The sequence below is a fragment of the Polypterus senegalus genome, chromosome 18 (genome assembly GCF_016835505.1).
Source record: "Polypterus senegalus isolate Bchr_013 chromosome 18, ASM1683550v1, whole genome shotgun sequence".
Classification (NCBI taxonomy): Eukaryota; Metazoa; Chordata; class Cladistia; order Polypteriformes; family Polypteridae; genus Polypterus; species Polypterus senegalus.
The window spans coordinates 49,033,007-49,048,779 of NC_053171.1; the positions used below are offsets into that span (position 1 = coordinate 49,033,007).

General features: G+C 38.3%; 1 protein-coding gene across 2 annotated transcripts in view; it reads right to left on the reverse strand.

Moving 5' to 3' along the window:
- Positions 1-15,773, reverse strand: part of ptpn21 (protein tyrosine phosphatase non-receptor type 21) — a 93,013-nt gene that overhangs the window by 25,985 nt on the left and 51,255 nt on the right. For both annotated transcript variants that reach the window (XM_039741010.1, XM_039741009.1), the window contains exons 5-8: positions 14,209-14,276; positions 10,883-10,953; positions 7,139-7,226; positions 6,773-6,861 (exon numbers count right to left, since the gene is read on the reverse strand). In XM_039741010.1, coding sequence (XP_039596944.1) covers positions 6,773-6,861; positions 7,139-7,226; positions 10,883-10,953; positions 14,209-14,276 — 316 coding nt within the window. The remainder of the gene's footprint in view (positions 1-6,772; positions 6,862-7,138; positions 7,227-10,882; positions 10,954-14,208; positions 14,277-15,773) is intronic.

A 15,773-nucleotide genomic window follows, 5' to 3' on the forward strand; every position in this document is an offset into this window, starting at 1 on the left:
TAAACCCTGCGAATTAGCACATTTCCAAAGGTCCCTGACACCCTCTTTAATAGGCAATCTGAATCAAGTTTCCATGCAAATTTACTGCTGCATATCTCAGAAATGTGCAATAGATCTGGAAAAGTAGATCAACAAAATGATTCCATATTAACAGAGATGTTACTGTTAATTTGCTATTACAAGAAAACCATAAAGTAAACAATTTTTAGCATATGGACTGTGATCCGATGCTGGAACCTTTACAGCTATATACATTGATGCTATATGAGCGGATATCAAAAAGTCTAGAACCTTAAAAAATACAGGGAAAATTTCTGAAAGCAACATACACCAACAGAGCTAACTCGTTAATATTTGCTGTATGACTCACATCCAGATATCCTCTCATACAACACATTCTTCTGAGATGTAGAGGTTTGCCTTCTGTTTTCATTACACTATTGTATCAATCTATCCCCTAATGTCAGCAAAACTAAGGAGCCGATTTAAAAACATCAGGAAGCTGGAGACAGAGTAGTCTGACATCTACAGTGGCAACAATGCTGGAAAGAGGATCCAGAATTTTTAATTTCAGTCTTAGGTCACTGGTTGGGATGTGGGCACAACACAACTTGACTATGATCAAAATGGTTCATCAATGCCTTTACACCATCAGACATTTGAGAAAAGTCTAAATGTTTCCATCTATGCTCATCAAATTCTATAAGTATAGTGTGGAATCCACCCTCACTCACTCATTATATAACATTAAAGAGGGCGGTTATGGATGGATGGATGGATGGATGGATAGATACTTTATTAATCCCAAGGGGAAATTCACATAATCCAGCAGCAGTATACTGATACAAAGAAACAATATTAAATTAAATAGTAATAAAAATGAAAAGAATTAAAATAAAATTAATGTTCGCATTTACTCCCCCGGGTGGAATTGAAGAGTCGCATAGTGTGGGGGAGGAACGATCTCCTCAGTCTGTCAGTGGAACAGGACAGTGACAAAAGTCTGTCACTGAAGCTACTCCTCTGCCTGGAGATGATCCTGTTAAGTGGATGCAGTGGATTCTTCATGATTGACAGGAGTTTGCTTAGTGCCCGTCGCTCTGCCACAGATGTTAAACTGTCCAACTTTAATCCTACAATGGAGCCTGCCTTCTTAACAAGTTTGTCCAGGCGTAAGGCGTCTTTCATCTTTATGCTGCCACCCCAGCACACCACCGCGTAGAAGAGGGCACTCACCACAACCGTCTGGTAGAACATCTGCAGCATCTTACTGCAGATGTTGAAGGATGCCAACCTTCTCAGAAAGTATAGTCTGCTCTGACCTTTCTTACATAGAGCATCAGTATTGGCAGTCCAGTCCAATTTGTCATCCAGCTGCACTCCCAGATATTTATAGGTCTGCACCCTCTGCACACAGTCACCTCTGATGATCACAGGGTCCATGAGGGGCCTGGGCCTCCTAAAATCCACCACCAGCTCCTTGGTCTTGCTGGTGTTAAGGTGTAAGTGGTTTGAGTCGCACCATTTAACAAAGTCTTTGATTAACTTTCTGTACTCCTCCTCCTGCCCACTCCTGATGCAGCCCACAATAGCAGTGTCATCAGCGAACTTTTGCGTGGCAGGACTCCGAGTCATATTGGAAGTCTGATGTATATAGATTGAACAGGACCGGAGAAAGTACAGTCCCCTGCGGTGCCCCTGTATTGCTGCACACAATGTCAGACCTGCAGTTCCCAAGATGCACATATTGAGGTCTGTCTGTAAGATAGTCCACAATCCATGCCACAAGGTGTGAATCTACTCCCATCTCAGTCAGCTTATCCCTAAGGAGCAGAGGTTGGATGGTGTTGAAGGCGCTAGAGAAGTCCAAAAACATAATTCTTACAGCACCACTGCCTCTGTCCAGGTGGGAGAGGGATCGATGAAGCATATAGATGATGGCATCCTCCGCTCCCACCTTCTCCTGGTATGCGAACTGCAGAGGGTCGAGGGCGTGGCGGACCTGTGGCCTCAGGTGGTGAAGCAGCAGCCGCTCCATGGTCTTCATCAGATGTGGCGTCAGAGCAACAGGCCGGAAGTCATTCAGCTCACTAGGACGTGATACCTTTGGGACAGGAGTGATACAAGATGTATTCCAAAGCCTCGGGACTCTCCCCTGTTCCAGGCTCAGGTTGAAGATGCGCTGTAGAGGACTCCCCAGTTCCAATGCACAGGCCTTCAGCAATCGTGGCGATACACCATCTGGACCCGCTGCTTTGCTGGCACAAAGTCTTTTCAGCTCTCTGCTCACCTGGGCTGCTGTAATTGTGGGTGGGGATGTCTCACCTATGCTGGTATCAGCAGAAGGATGGTTGGAGGATGCAGTACTCCGAGGTGAGAGTGGGTTACTGTGATCAAACCTATTAAAGAAGTTGTTCATTTGGTTTGCTCTCTCCACGTCTGTCTCGATTGCGGCACCCCGCTTCGAGCTGCAGCCAGTGATAATCTTCATCCCATCCCACACTTCCTTCATACTGTTGTTCTGCAACTTCTGCTCCAGCTTTCTCCTGTACTGCTCTACAGTTCCTTCTGCACACACTTCAGCTCATGCTTATCACCACCTTCAAAAGCCCTTTTCTTCTGGTTCAAAAGGCCCTTGATGTCACTTGTAATCCATGACATGGTTATGTCAGCCATCATGGTTTTGGCTGTTGACGGGCACCCTCTCAAGTTCATATTTGGATTCTACAAGTGCTAGCAAATCTGGGATGGGCATCTGTGTCATATTATAGGGTCATTTACCTTCCAAAACTAAAATGCACCCTGGAAAGTGCCAACATAAACAAAAAGTACTGATGATTTTATTTATGTACAGGGTGGGCCATTTATATGGATACACCTTAATAAAATGGGAATGGTTGGTGATAATAACTTCCTGTTTGTGGCACATTAGTATATGTGAGGGGGAAACCTTTTCAAGATGGTTGGTGACCATGGTGGCCATTTTGAAGTCAGCCATTTTGGATCCAACTTTTGCTTTTTCAATAGGAAGAGGGTCATGTGACACATCAAACTTATTGGGAATTTCACAAGAAAAACAATGGTGTGCTTGGTTGCTTTGTTTACAGCCATTGACATGTCGCAGAGGTTAACATGTGAGGAGCAGATAGAAATTGTGTTGATGTCTGGTGAACGCAGTAACCGGGTCATTGCAGCAGATTTCAATGCAAGACACCCTACGAGACCACCCATCTCCCATGCTACAGTTAGCAAACTGCTTGTTAAGTTTCGTGAAACTGGTTCAGTGTTGGATTTGCCAAAATATGGACGTATGAAAACTGTCACTAATGAAGAAACATCAGTGGCTGTCCTAGCTTCATTCAGCAAGAGCCCACAGCGTAGCACTTGCCGCATGTCACTGGAGAGTGGCATTAGTTGAACATCCCTTCGGCGGATATTAGCTACTCACAAATGGCACCCTTACAAACTCCAGCTACTGCAGCATCTCAACGAGGATGACCCAGATTGGCGCACTGAATTTGCAGAATGGGCAAAACAAAAATTGGAACAGGACTCTCAGTTTACGCAGAAGATTTTGTTCAGTGATGAGGCAAACGTTTATGTGAATGGTGAAGTTAACAAACAAAACCACCGCTATTGATCTGACACTAACCCACATTGGATAGATCCCTCCAAGACTGTTGGAACAAAAAAATTGATGGTGTGGTATATGGGGTACAAAGATAGTGGGGCTATTCTTCATCAATGGAAACCTCAAGACCACTGGATATGCGAAATTGCTACATGATGATGTGTTTCCCTCTTTATGCACTGAAGCTGGCACGTTCCCTGAGTTTTTCCAGCAAGATGGTGCACCACCACATTATGGGTGTCAGGTCCGAGCATTCCTAGATAAACAGTTTCCTGGAAAGTGGATTGGTCGTCGTGGGCCAGTTGAATGGCCCCCAAGGTCTCCCGATCTGACCCCTTAGACTTTTATCTTTGGGGTCATCTGAAGGCAATTGTCTATGCTGTGAAGATACGAGATGTGCAGCACCTGAAACTACGGATACTGGAAGCCTGTGCTAGCATTTCTTCTGCGGTGTTGCTATCAGTGTGTGAAGAGTGGGAGAAGAGGGTTGCATTGACAATCCAACACAATGGGCAGCACATTGAACACATTTTATAAGTGGTCAGAAACTTGTAAATAACTCATGAAAGAATAAAGTTACGTTAAAACCTCACCATTGTTTTTCTTGTGAAATTCCCAATAAGTTTGATGTGTCACATGACCCTCTTCCAATTGAAAAAACAAAAGTTGGATCCAAAATGGCCGACTTCAAAATGGCCACCATGGTCACCACCCATCTTGAAAAGTTTTCCCCCTCACATATACTAATGTGCCACAAACAGGAAGTTAATATCACCAACCATTCCCATTTTATTAAGGTGTATCCATATAAATGGCCCACCCTGTACATTACAAGTAGTGGCAATCTTTAGCATCATTGACTCATTTCTTATCATACAGGTATCATGCTGATCACAATCATAATCAGCATTTAAAACATACCGCATGATTACACATCTAGCCGCGACTGACCAAACTACAGAGGAAGAACCATTTTATCACTGAGCTATATGAAAATAAGTACATATACATTTCATATTTAAAAAGTATACATACGAAGGTATGATTTACATTTATAATTATAAAAAGAAGATGAAAGCTTAAACACTGCTTTAGAGAAGTAAGCAGATATTAGAGTTTCTACTTTGTTCATACTGCAACTGATCATAATGTTTGTCAGTTATTTGTTCAAAAGTAGAAGTTTAGTTAGTATTATTACTGAACATGGAATGACACATACAAACTGTGTTGTTTAGTGATGAGTGCTGTTGTATTCACTTGCCACGAACTTGATAAAATCATGTTAATGTTAGTGAACTTTGCCAGACTACATGAAATGTGTTGAAGTCAATGGGGAAGGACGAATTGGAACTAGTTTTAAGTGAATTATAATGATACAATGGTCTTTCAAGTGTCCCTGAAAATGGGAAAAGCCTGGCAACAATTCTGGACAGATTACTGTGGCCACATATGTGACTTGAACTGTGAGGCAGCAGTGCTAACCACTGTGTCATCGTGCCTTAAACAACAAAAGACACATATGTAACAAAAACCAGAAATAAAATATAATGAAACTGCCATAAACTAGCAATAAGTAAATAAAGTATAGATCATTGTGCTGAGAGACTGTCAGTCTTGGGCACACATAGCTACCCTGTATGTCCTGAAGCAGCGACTTGGGACATGGTTGGTTCAGGCACACTGGGGACATCTTTTAGGTTTCCAATGTATTAGTGCAAATGTTTCACACTTTCTTCTTCCATCAAAAATATAGACACGACTTTTAATCAGTAATAAATCTTTTATTTTTATTATTTCACAGATGAATTGGAGGGCTTCTTTATAGCTTGTTTTAAGATGTTACTGAGCACATGACTGATTTGTATGCATGATTAGCCATGAGGTTCTGTGTTGCCAACCCACAGTGACCAATGTTGTATATCCATTGGCAGTACTAGTAATACTGCAAGATTTTTATTTATTTATTTATTTTAGACACATGCAGAATGGAAATTTGTCAATGCTTTGGGATGCATTTTTACCTTTTTAAGTTTATTTACAACCCACATACTGCAATCGAACAACCGCTGGGTTGAAATGACCATGAGTAGAAGAAATCAGTGCAGTCAGAGGCAGAAAAAATATTGTACAGCACTGTTCAGTGGACGAGTGGGAGGGTGTAGTTTCAAAATAGCTCAATAGCTGAAAGGGCTTTTTTTTCCTTGGTTGCTTGCAGCACACCGATGGCCAAGATGGCAACGATCTTATAGTAGTCATGCATTAAAATTCCGTGCATTGCTACTACAGATCTGTGATGTCACGTTGGCCTCAGAAAACATCATGGGGTGGTTGGTAAATAAATTTAGGTCTAAGCTGGCCGTATAACAAACTTTTAGGAAAATATTCGATGAACTAGGTCACCAGAGAACACAGCAGATTCACTACGAAAAACTCTTTGATTAAATTTGCCAGTCAACAAGGTTCTCATCTACTGCTTCACTAATTAGTATAATTTCTCTCATACCCTTGTCTAAATATTTTAATTATAAACATTTATTTTATAATGAACATAAAGATGAAAACTGCATTATTTCAGCCACTCCACTTTTTACTGTATTATTACCAGGAAATAAATGTTAGTTATCATCTGGTTAAAAATAAAAAATGTAAGAACTAAAAAAACAAAAAAAATCAAGAATTGGGTTGGAATACAAAATCGACAGAGAACAGCAGCCCAACATAAAATATGTTTGAAGCTGCTGGACTAGTCTAAAACATGAAAATCACTTATTGGATGCCCTGATTGTATTTTGTAAATAACAGTACTAGTTTAGACATATCAAAACACTCTTTGGTGTTTTTTTTTATTTATGGTGTTCTTTTTAGATTGATTTAAAAGCAACTTGTTGTATACATTCAGAAAATTTGATATTATATTGTTACTTTCTTGAAATACAATTGATAAAAAAGCAAAATAAACAAATACATCAAATGACAAATTAAATTTCAATCCAAGTAGGATGATTTAAACTTTAAATGCCTAAAAAGCTTGAACTATTAAGTCAGAAAAGCCAATATTTTCCTTCCAACCAATGACATGGAATTTTAAAGAGAGAACTTTTAATGCTCTGTTACTGCAGGTTATTCTATTTCAGTTCTTACCTAAACATCACAGGAGGTCTTCCATTTTTGTGCTTCACAGAGATACCATCCAAACATGCACAAATAAATAGATCCATACCTTGGCTGTCCTACATAAACAAGTTAGATACATGAGGTAGAAAATGTAAACATTTGATAAAACTGCAAGATTACTCTTAGACTTTTAGTTAAACTACGAAAAGTGTACACAAGAATGGTCACACTGTAAAACACTTTGATATTAAACAGACATATTTGTATATGACTGTGCACAATACTACTACGATAAGTTAGCAAATACAACTCAGATGTAACTGATGGTCTTGGAAAAATACACAGAATAACATTCTTTCATATTAACACAGATAGTGAAGTCTTTATAAATACCTTTGCCTGATAACATTCCAGGCCATATCCTTCCATTTTTTCAACTTCTTGCATATACAACAACTCTGCATCTGGTGCCTGAAGACCTCTATAATCAAAAAGATTTAAAAAGAAGCAATTAAAAAGAAGTAATTATGTATATGAGTAATTACCACTACCTAAATTCTAAATATTTAATTTGAAAAATAATGAAGCAAGTTACAACACATTTTGAAAAAAGAGGAACAAAAAAAAAAAAAACCTCATGCTTTGCCATTACTATCTAACATCATCACAGCATATAAAAATACTTAACATTCATTATAATATGAAAGCTGCAAAACAACAAATAAATGTTGCAAATTCACTGCGATTGTAAGAGCATCTTCAAAATTACTAATTTATTCCTTTAATTTAAATTTTAAAATAAATAAAACTATCTTTGCATATCTAGTGCCAGGTATATAGAGTAGAGTTTGAAGCATCACTTAACTTCAGCAACTGGTTAGGAAAGGTTCTTGCACTGGAAGACATAAACTATATACCTGTTGAAAACTAACAAACAAGCAAAGCTGTAACACTGTAGTGGTTTGGAGTGTGTGATTACTCCAGTCAACTGGTTTACTATTCCAAACAGTGTGCATATGCAAATCAGCTAGAGGCTACACTCTCCTATACCTGTCATGTGATTTGCTCAATAGCTCAACTACTGATTGTAATGTAAAGAAATAAACTCCTGTGCAGCGTCTGTGGCTGCTGTGGAACACTGAGGTACAATATTAAAACTCTTATTAAGAGAGCTGTGTTAGATTGTGGGCTTAAAATTAGAAAAAAGTATTCCTTTGGAAGTTTTGGACAAGAGATTTAATAAAACCTAATACAACCCCCTAAACAGAACTGCAACACTTGCAAACATAGCATACAAGGACCAGTTTTCTTTTAATGTCATACAGTCCTTACTTAAAATGACAGAGATGCAGCTATGCACTATACATGCAAACAGTGATTATTTATTGGTGCATAACACCAGTCAGAGATTAACCACAACAGAAGAAAGCATGAACAGGTGATTGTGAAACTTTACTGATTGGTACATTTTTATGAAGTCTTGCCAACAAAGAGGTTAAAGAAGCACTGGATAAGGAGCCATGTACTATTGCACCATATACACCAAAGATGCACAAAAACAAACATAAGCTTATTTTTGTTCTGAAAATTTTAAATATATACAACAGTATTTATTTTAAGAAAACATCTTTAGCAAAAACAGAAAACAGGCTGCATTTAAATAAAAACGTAAAATAAGGAGAAATGGATTGTGCTACAATTTATAGAAGCACATTTAATAAAACAGTTTTTAATTATCTTTAGATATTTTTCAGTCATTCTTTTTTCATACCAACTTTAATCAATAAACAGTAGCCAGGTGGACACATTCTGTAACAGCAGCATCACACTCAAGAAGGAAACCATCCTTGCTCTGGACACAACTTAATATAGAGTTGCTAAACAATTTAACATTTACATATTTGTAAATAACCAACCTGAGTACCCAAACAAATCCCATGCTGACTCAAGAAATATCATAAAGGCAGAGACCAAGAAAGGATGTGAAATGGCTAGTATGACACACAATGTTTCGTTAGAATACCACAAAAAAAGGTACATCTAGTAGCCTCCAAAAATTAGGTCCAGGTGACATTTAAAAATTTGCTGTGTGTGATATTTTACTCAAATCAAAAAAAACATGAACCTACCTTAAGCATGTAGACTCAAGGACAGAGAGAGAGAGAGGCTATTGGTTTTGGGGGGTTAGGAGCATGCGCTGATATAGTGCATTGCTGCACCCACCACATGACAAACCACCTCAGGATTCCAGATTAGGACCCAAGTGCAGCCATGCAACGGGTGACACCTCAGCACCACACTAGTTCAGGTGGAATGGATCAGTGTGAGGTTTTTTATGGTGGCTGGAGTGCCAGTTCTGCCACCAGCCCCAAGGTTTTTCTCTGCAGGTTGGAGGGCCTACATGCAGGGCTGGATGCATATTAACGTCATACCCAGGATGGAGCAATTGCAGGTTAAGGGCCTTGCTGAAGGGCCCAATGAAGTAGAGTCACTTTTGGCGTTACGGGATTTGAACTGGCAACATTCTGATTACCAGTGCAGATCACTAGCCTCAGAGCCACCAGTCCGCCTGCCGTCAAGGACAACCATACTTAATATTTAATGCACTAACTGCATAACAATGCATGTACCATTATACCATTTGATTCAATACTTAACTATAATCACATTTCAAATCAACCAAAAAATAGATATGGGCAGTGGTCTTGAACCTTACATATTTTTCTAAAAGACGGCATGTTACCTTTATTGTTGGAAATGGTACAGCTTTGATGATTGTCAAAGTAATGGTGTATATAAATTGTATAAAAATGTATAAGCAAAATCTACTTAATCACTTTGGAGAAAAGCATACAGAGCAATATGTGAAAAAACTACAATAAATCAGGCAGACATATTCAACATAATCAATGTCATTGAAGCCAGCATATTTCCAATAATTTACAATGGCCAGAAGCTCATGATAAAATGACACAATTTCTATAAAGATGCATCATTCCAGCATGCAAGGTGGAGAGAGACAGCATTGACAAAATAGAAAATTGATTAAAAATTACAAGCTCTCACAACCTCTGCAAACAAGTTAACAAAAATGTTTAATTGTACTTCCTAGTCCACCACTGATGTACTAAGATGTACTAAGAAGCAAGAGCCATGGCCTATATTTACAACTTTCTACAAGGATAAAGAGTGGAAATTGCTTGTGTAAAATTATCAACCAAAACTTCAAAGATTTTCAAAGCACAGAACATGAACTCTACCAACAGACAGTGGAAGCAATACAATAAAGTTTTTAAATAACTGATTACAGTTACTGTATAATGCTTCAACAAGTTCTTCACTACTGTTGATTTGATAGGTTTCAGTGGAAGACTTTAAAAGTGGAGTATTTTCAGATAATATATATGCATTGAAGGCAGTCCAAAATAAATCAAATGTTATAATAACCAGTTGCAATTTTTTGTATTTTTTAGACAGATGAAGGAAAAACTGGAGTCTTCAACATGTTTGACGAATCAATAAAGCATAAGAGCAGGCTATTAATTGTATAAAAAGCAACTAACTAATTAATACATCAATAAAACAACAGTTCAGTTTTGTAGCATGGTCCTGAAGAAGAGAGACTCCCCTCTAAATATGGAGACCATAGTTTGTGGACACTGTGCTCGATTTCCATATGCCAGACTATTTTCACTAACTGGACTAATGTTCTGATCATCAATCACTTTATAATTATTGTCTCTTAGTTTATTATTATATGTGTGAATATTAATTTTATATTATACTGAATTCTGATGTACATATACTGTATATGATATTTGTTGTTCATTTTACCAAATATTTGACGTAATTCTCTTGTAAATGACAATGTATTTATGAGTTAGTTTGTTCCCTTTTATACATTTGTTGCCTTTTATTATGCTGTACTTATTACTATCCTTGCAGGCCACATTTCCAATTCTGACTGCAATTTGTATCTGCGCATGCTTGATCGAAAATAAGCACACTAAAGCTAAAAGTTACACATTAAATGCTTTTACATTTAAAACTGCATTCAAAACAATTTAAAATGCTTACTCAAAATAGTACAGCATAATAAAAAATAAAATTAAAACAGACACCTGGGACTGGTCATACCTATATTGCTGGTGCAGCAGAGCCACTTTTTGTGTCGTTTCTTCAAGCATTCTTTCATCCTGAATCCAATCCTTTCAGTGAGTGAAAAAACATTTAAAATACATGAATAAAACAAATAAAAGTAAAAAGGTCAGCATAAGCACCAAAGAATTATAATAAGAAAACAGTAAACTGATAATATCTTGATACGATTGGTACTTAATAAGTCATTATAATCAAACTGTAATTTGTACGTACGGCATAAACAGAATTTTAATATACTGACTTTTGTGGTTGCTTGATATTACCTCTCCAAAATGATGAGAAGTATTTGTGAGTGGCAAAGTATGTGAACTTTAGCTTTCAGTATCTGGTGTGCCCCTTTGCAGCAATAACTGCAACTAAATGTTTCCGGTAACTTTTGATCATTCCTGCACACCGGCTTGGAGGAATTTTAGCCCATTCCTTCATACAAAACAGCTGCAACTCTGAGATGTTGGTGGGTTTCCTCACATTAACTGCTCGCTTCAGGTCCTTCCACAACATTTTGATTGGATTAAGGTCAGGACTTTGACTTGGCCATTCCAAAACATTAACTGTATTCTTCTTTAACCATTTTTGGTAGAACGACTTGTGTGCTTAGGGTTGTTGTCTTGCTGCATGACTCACCTTCTCTTGAGATTCAGTTCTTGGACAGATGTCCTGACATTTTCCTTTAGAATCCTCTGATATAATTCAGAATTCATTGTTCCATCAATGAAGGAAAGCCATCCTGGCCCAGATGCAGCGAAACAGGCCCAAACCATGATACTACCACCACCATGTTTCACAGATGGGATAAGGTTCTTATGCTGAAATGCAGGGTTTTCATTTCTCCAAACATAATGCTTTTCATTTAAACCAAAAAGTTCTATTTTGGTATCATCCGTCCACAAAACATTCTTCCAATAGCCTTCTGGTTTGTCCACGTGATCTTTAGCAAACTGCAGATGAGCAGCAATGTTTTTGTTGGAGAGCAGTGGCTTTCTTCTTGCAACCCTGCCATGCACACCATTGTTGTTCAGTGTTCTCCCAATGGTGGACTCATGAACGTGAACATTAGCAAAAGTGAGAGAGGCCTTCAGTTGCTTAGAAGTTACCCTGGGGCCCTTTGTGACCTTGCCGACTATTACACGCCTTGCTCTTGGAGTGATCTTTGTTGGTTGACCATTCCTGGGGAGGGTAACAATGGTCTTGAATTTCCTTTGGTGGAGTCCAAACTCTCTAGAGATGGTTTTGTAACCTTTTCCAGCCTGATGAGCATCATCAACAACTGTTTTTCTGAGGTCCTCAGAAATCTCCTTTGCTCATGACATGATACACTTCCACAAGCATGTGTTGTGAAGAGCAGACTTTGATAGATCCCTGTTCTATAAATAACACAGGGTGCCCACTCACACCTGATTGTCATCCCATTGATTGAAAAGACTTGACTCTAATTTCACCTTCAAACTAACTGCTAATCCTAGAGGTTCACATACTTTTGCCACTCACAAATATGTAATATTCAATCATTTTCCTCAATAAATAAATGACCAAGTATAACATTTTTGTCTCATTTGTTTAACTGGTTTCTCTTTATCTACTTTTAGGACTTGAGTGAAAATCTGATGATGTTTTAGGTCATATTTATGCAGAAATATAGATTATTCTAAAGGGTTCACAAATGTTTAAGCACAACTGTAGTTCCTAATTCTTTTAGTTCCATATGAACTGCTTGCCCCACTTTGAATCAAGTCCTGCATGAATCTTACTTGAAGAACTGCATAACTAACAGTAAAATAGCACTAGAACTGTAGTAAGCATGTAAGTGCCAATTAATTTTGTACTCCATGTGGACTCCTTGATTTAACACCCACGATCTTACCTAGACTTGCACATTTTCATTATTGAAAACAAGTATAAGAAAAGCCATTAATATATTTGTACTTTTTTTGGCAAACGCTTCTGTGTTATCACGTAGTGTCTATCTTCCTTTGCATTAGAATAGAAGTAAAAGTACGTTCCCAAGTTTTGTAAATGTTATGCTTGAAAAACTTGCATTCTAATCTTCCCAATAAAACTATACCTAATATATCATATATATCCAACATTTAAATGAACTATTTATATACTAGTCAAGTCTGTAGCATGTAGAAAGTATGCTGATTCTAGTGTCATATTGCTGAGGTGTTGGTTAATTCCAATGAATTTCCCAGGGCAGGGGAAATTAACCTGAAGCAGTTCAGGTGTCAGTTTTGAAAAAGTATTATGACTTCCAGAATTTACTGTTGTAGTGTGATTACTAATGATTACTGACTGCCTGTCATGAACTGTGCTCATTGTTGGCAGCAGTCAAGTTGACTTAATGCAAATAATTTTTTTTGTGGCAAAGTTTACTTTGGTGTAAACATGTGTATAATGCACTTGGCTCTTACAATGCTTGCTCAACATGAGCACAAACAATGAGGCTAGCATTTGATCCAGAATGAAACACTTGAGTAAATGTTCTAAACCTGAATCTAAAGAGTAAAAATCCATCCATCCATTTTCTAACCCGCTGAATCCGAATACAGGGTCACGGGGGTCTGCTGGAGCCAATCCCAGCCAACACAGGGCACAAGGCAGGAACCAATCCTGGGCAGGGTGCCAACCCACCGCAGGACACACACAAACACACCAACACACCAAGCACACACTAGGGCCAATTTAGAATCGCCAATCCACCTAACCTGCATGTCTTTGGATTGTGGGAGGAAACCGGAGTGCCCGGAGGAAACCCACGCAGACACGGGAGAACATGCAAACTCCACGCAGGGAGGACCTGGGAAGCGAACCCGGGTCTCCTAACTGCGAGGCAGCAGCGCTACCACTGCGCCACCGTGCCGCCCCAAGAGTAAAAATATAAATCTAAATTGTAAAATATTGAAAATATTTTGAGATGCAGCAAAGATATGGATATTTGAAGTGGTAGCATTTGATCTGTTTTAAATGACAGAGCATAACAAATTTAGGTTTAGAATTAACAGATTAAGACAGGTATGCAAATGATTTGTAGACACCTACAACAAAGCATTAAAATGTGTGTTTCATAAAACAACACAGTAACTCAACAAGTGAGTAAAAATCCTATGAAACAATGGAAATAGGAATAATACTTGGAAATGCAACTTCTTTAAAATACTATCAAAGGCAACTATCTGTAAATATATACAGAGTTGCACTGTACATAGTAGGAATTGGTTTATGAGCAGGAAAGGAGCAAATGGGGAAAAATAGCTTTTGTTATAGTAAATAATCTTAAAAAAAAATTTAAAAACATAACTTACAATTGGAAGCAGAACAAATTTCTGGAGAAAGTCTTGGGATTCATATTGATCAAAGTCCCCAAAATCCGCTGTAAGACACACACACAGCAAAACAACAAGAAAAAATGAAAACAATCACTTTATTTGAACAATTCCTTTCTTCCATGTGCTCTGGGACCACCCAGTCTTTTCCTGTGGAGGGATGACTCTTTTCTTGGATCTAAAATTAGATTTTATTGTTTCTCTCTTACATTGGCTTTTTCCTTAATAGAAGTTTGATCACAAGAAAATATTTTTTCAGGAAAGATTAATCTTTTGGCTTTACAGAATTAAAATTGATTAATTTTAATTTATGTACATACTTATATAAAAATGCATTGCTTCTAATGTTCCACAGGGCACACTGTTAAATGAGAAAGGGTACAGCCAGTGAACAGTTTTTTTTGTTTTTTTTTCCAACCAATATAACACAGCAAATGGTAACAAGCATCATAAGCACGGCTGTAAACATTCTAAAGCAAAATGCTCTGCCTATGCAGAAGTTAAGATATTTGCATTCATTTGTATTTTCATACTGTTACAAGGAAGAAAGAGCTTGGCTTAAAAAATGTAATTTGTCAGATTTATTACTGGACAAATCAAGGAATAAGAATAAGTCATTTATGTATAGAATGTTTTTCCCGTATTCATAACATACAACAAAAATGCAAAAGGTTGCAAAAGGAGAAGGAACATATAAAAGTAAGGACAATAAAAAGGCTGGATAAAAGCTAATATTCTAACAAAAATGCATAAATGAAGTGCAAATCTATGTTTGAAGAATAAAGCAAACAGGTTAGTTGGCAGCTCTAAATTGGCCTAATGTGGGTGTGTACGTGGATTTCTCTAGAAATGGGCTCATCAAGGGTGGCGCGGTGGCGCAGTGGTAGTGCTGCTGCCTCGCAGTTAGGAGACCTGGGTTCGCTTCCCGGGTCCTCCCTGCGTGGAGTTTGCATATTCTCCCTGTGTCTGCGTCAGTTTCCTCTGGGTACTCTGGTTTCCTCCCACAGTCCAACGACATGCAGGTTAGGTGATTTGGCGAGAGAGTGTGTGAGTGTGTGTCCTGTGGTGGGTTGGCGCCCTGCCTTGTGCCCTGTGTTGGCTGGGATTGGCTCCAGCAGACCCCCGTGACCCTGTGTTCGGATTCAACAGGTTGGAAAATGGATGGATGGATGTGCTCACCAACATAACATGAGCTGGAACCACCCTTGTGCCTGATGCTGTAAAGATGGGTTCCAGGCTCCCCAGCAACTCAGTTGTAGTTGCCTGAAACTCATTGTGGAAAAATCAAACAGGTTTGATTTTGTATTAAATCCTAGGGTGGGTGTGTGTGCGTGCATGTGTGTACACAAGAGATGTGAAAACCAATGAGTGCTAAGTTGAAAGTATAATGCACAGAATACAGCCACATGGATTTAAGGAAAAATTGGGGTTTAAGACTTTGCAAACACAGGACAGGTTCTTCTCTCTGATCATACCTCTCAAATTTGTTTTTATGCAACAAAATGGAAACTAGGAAACACTATTAAAGACAATTGGTTACATCA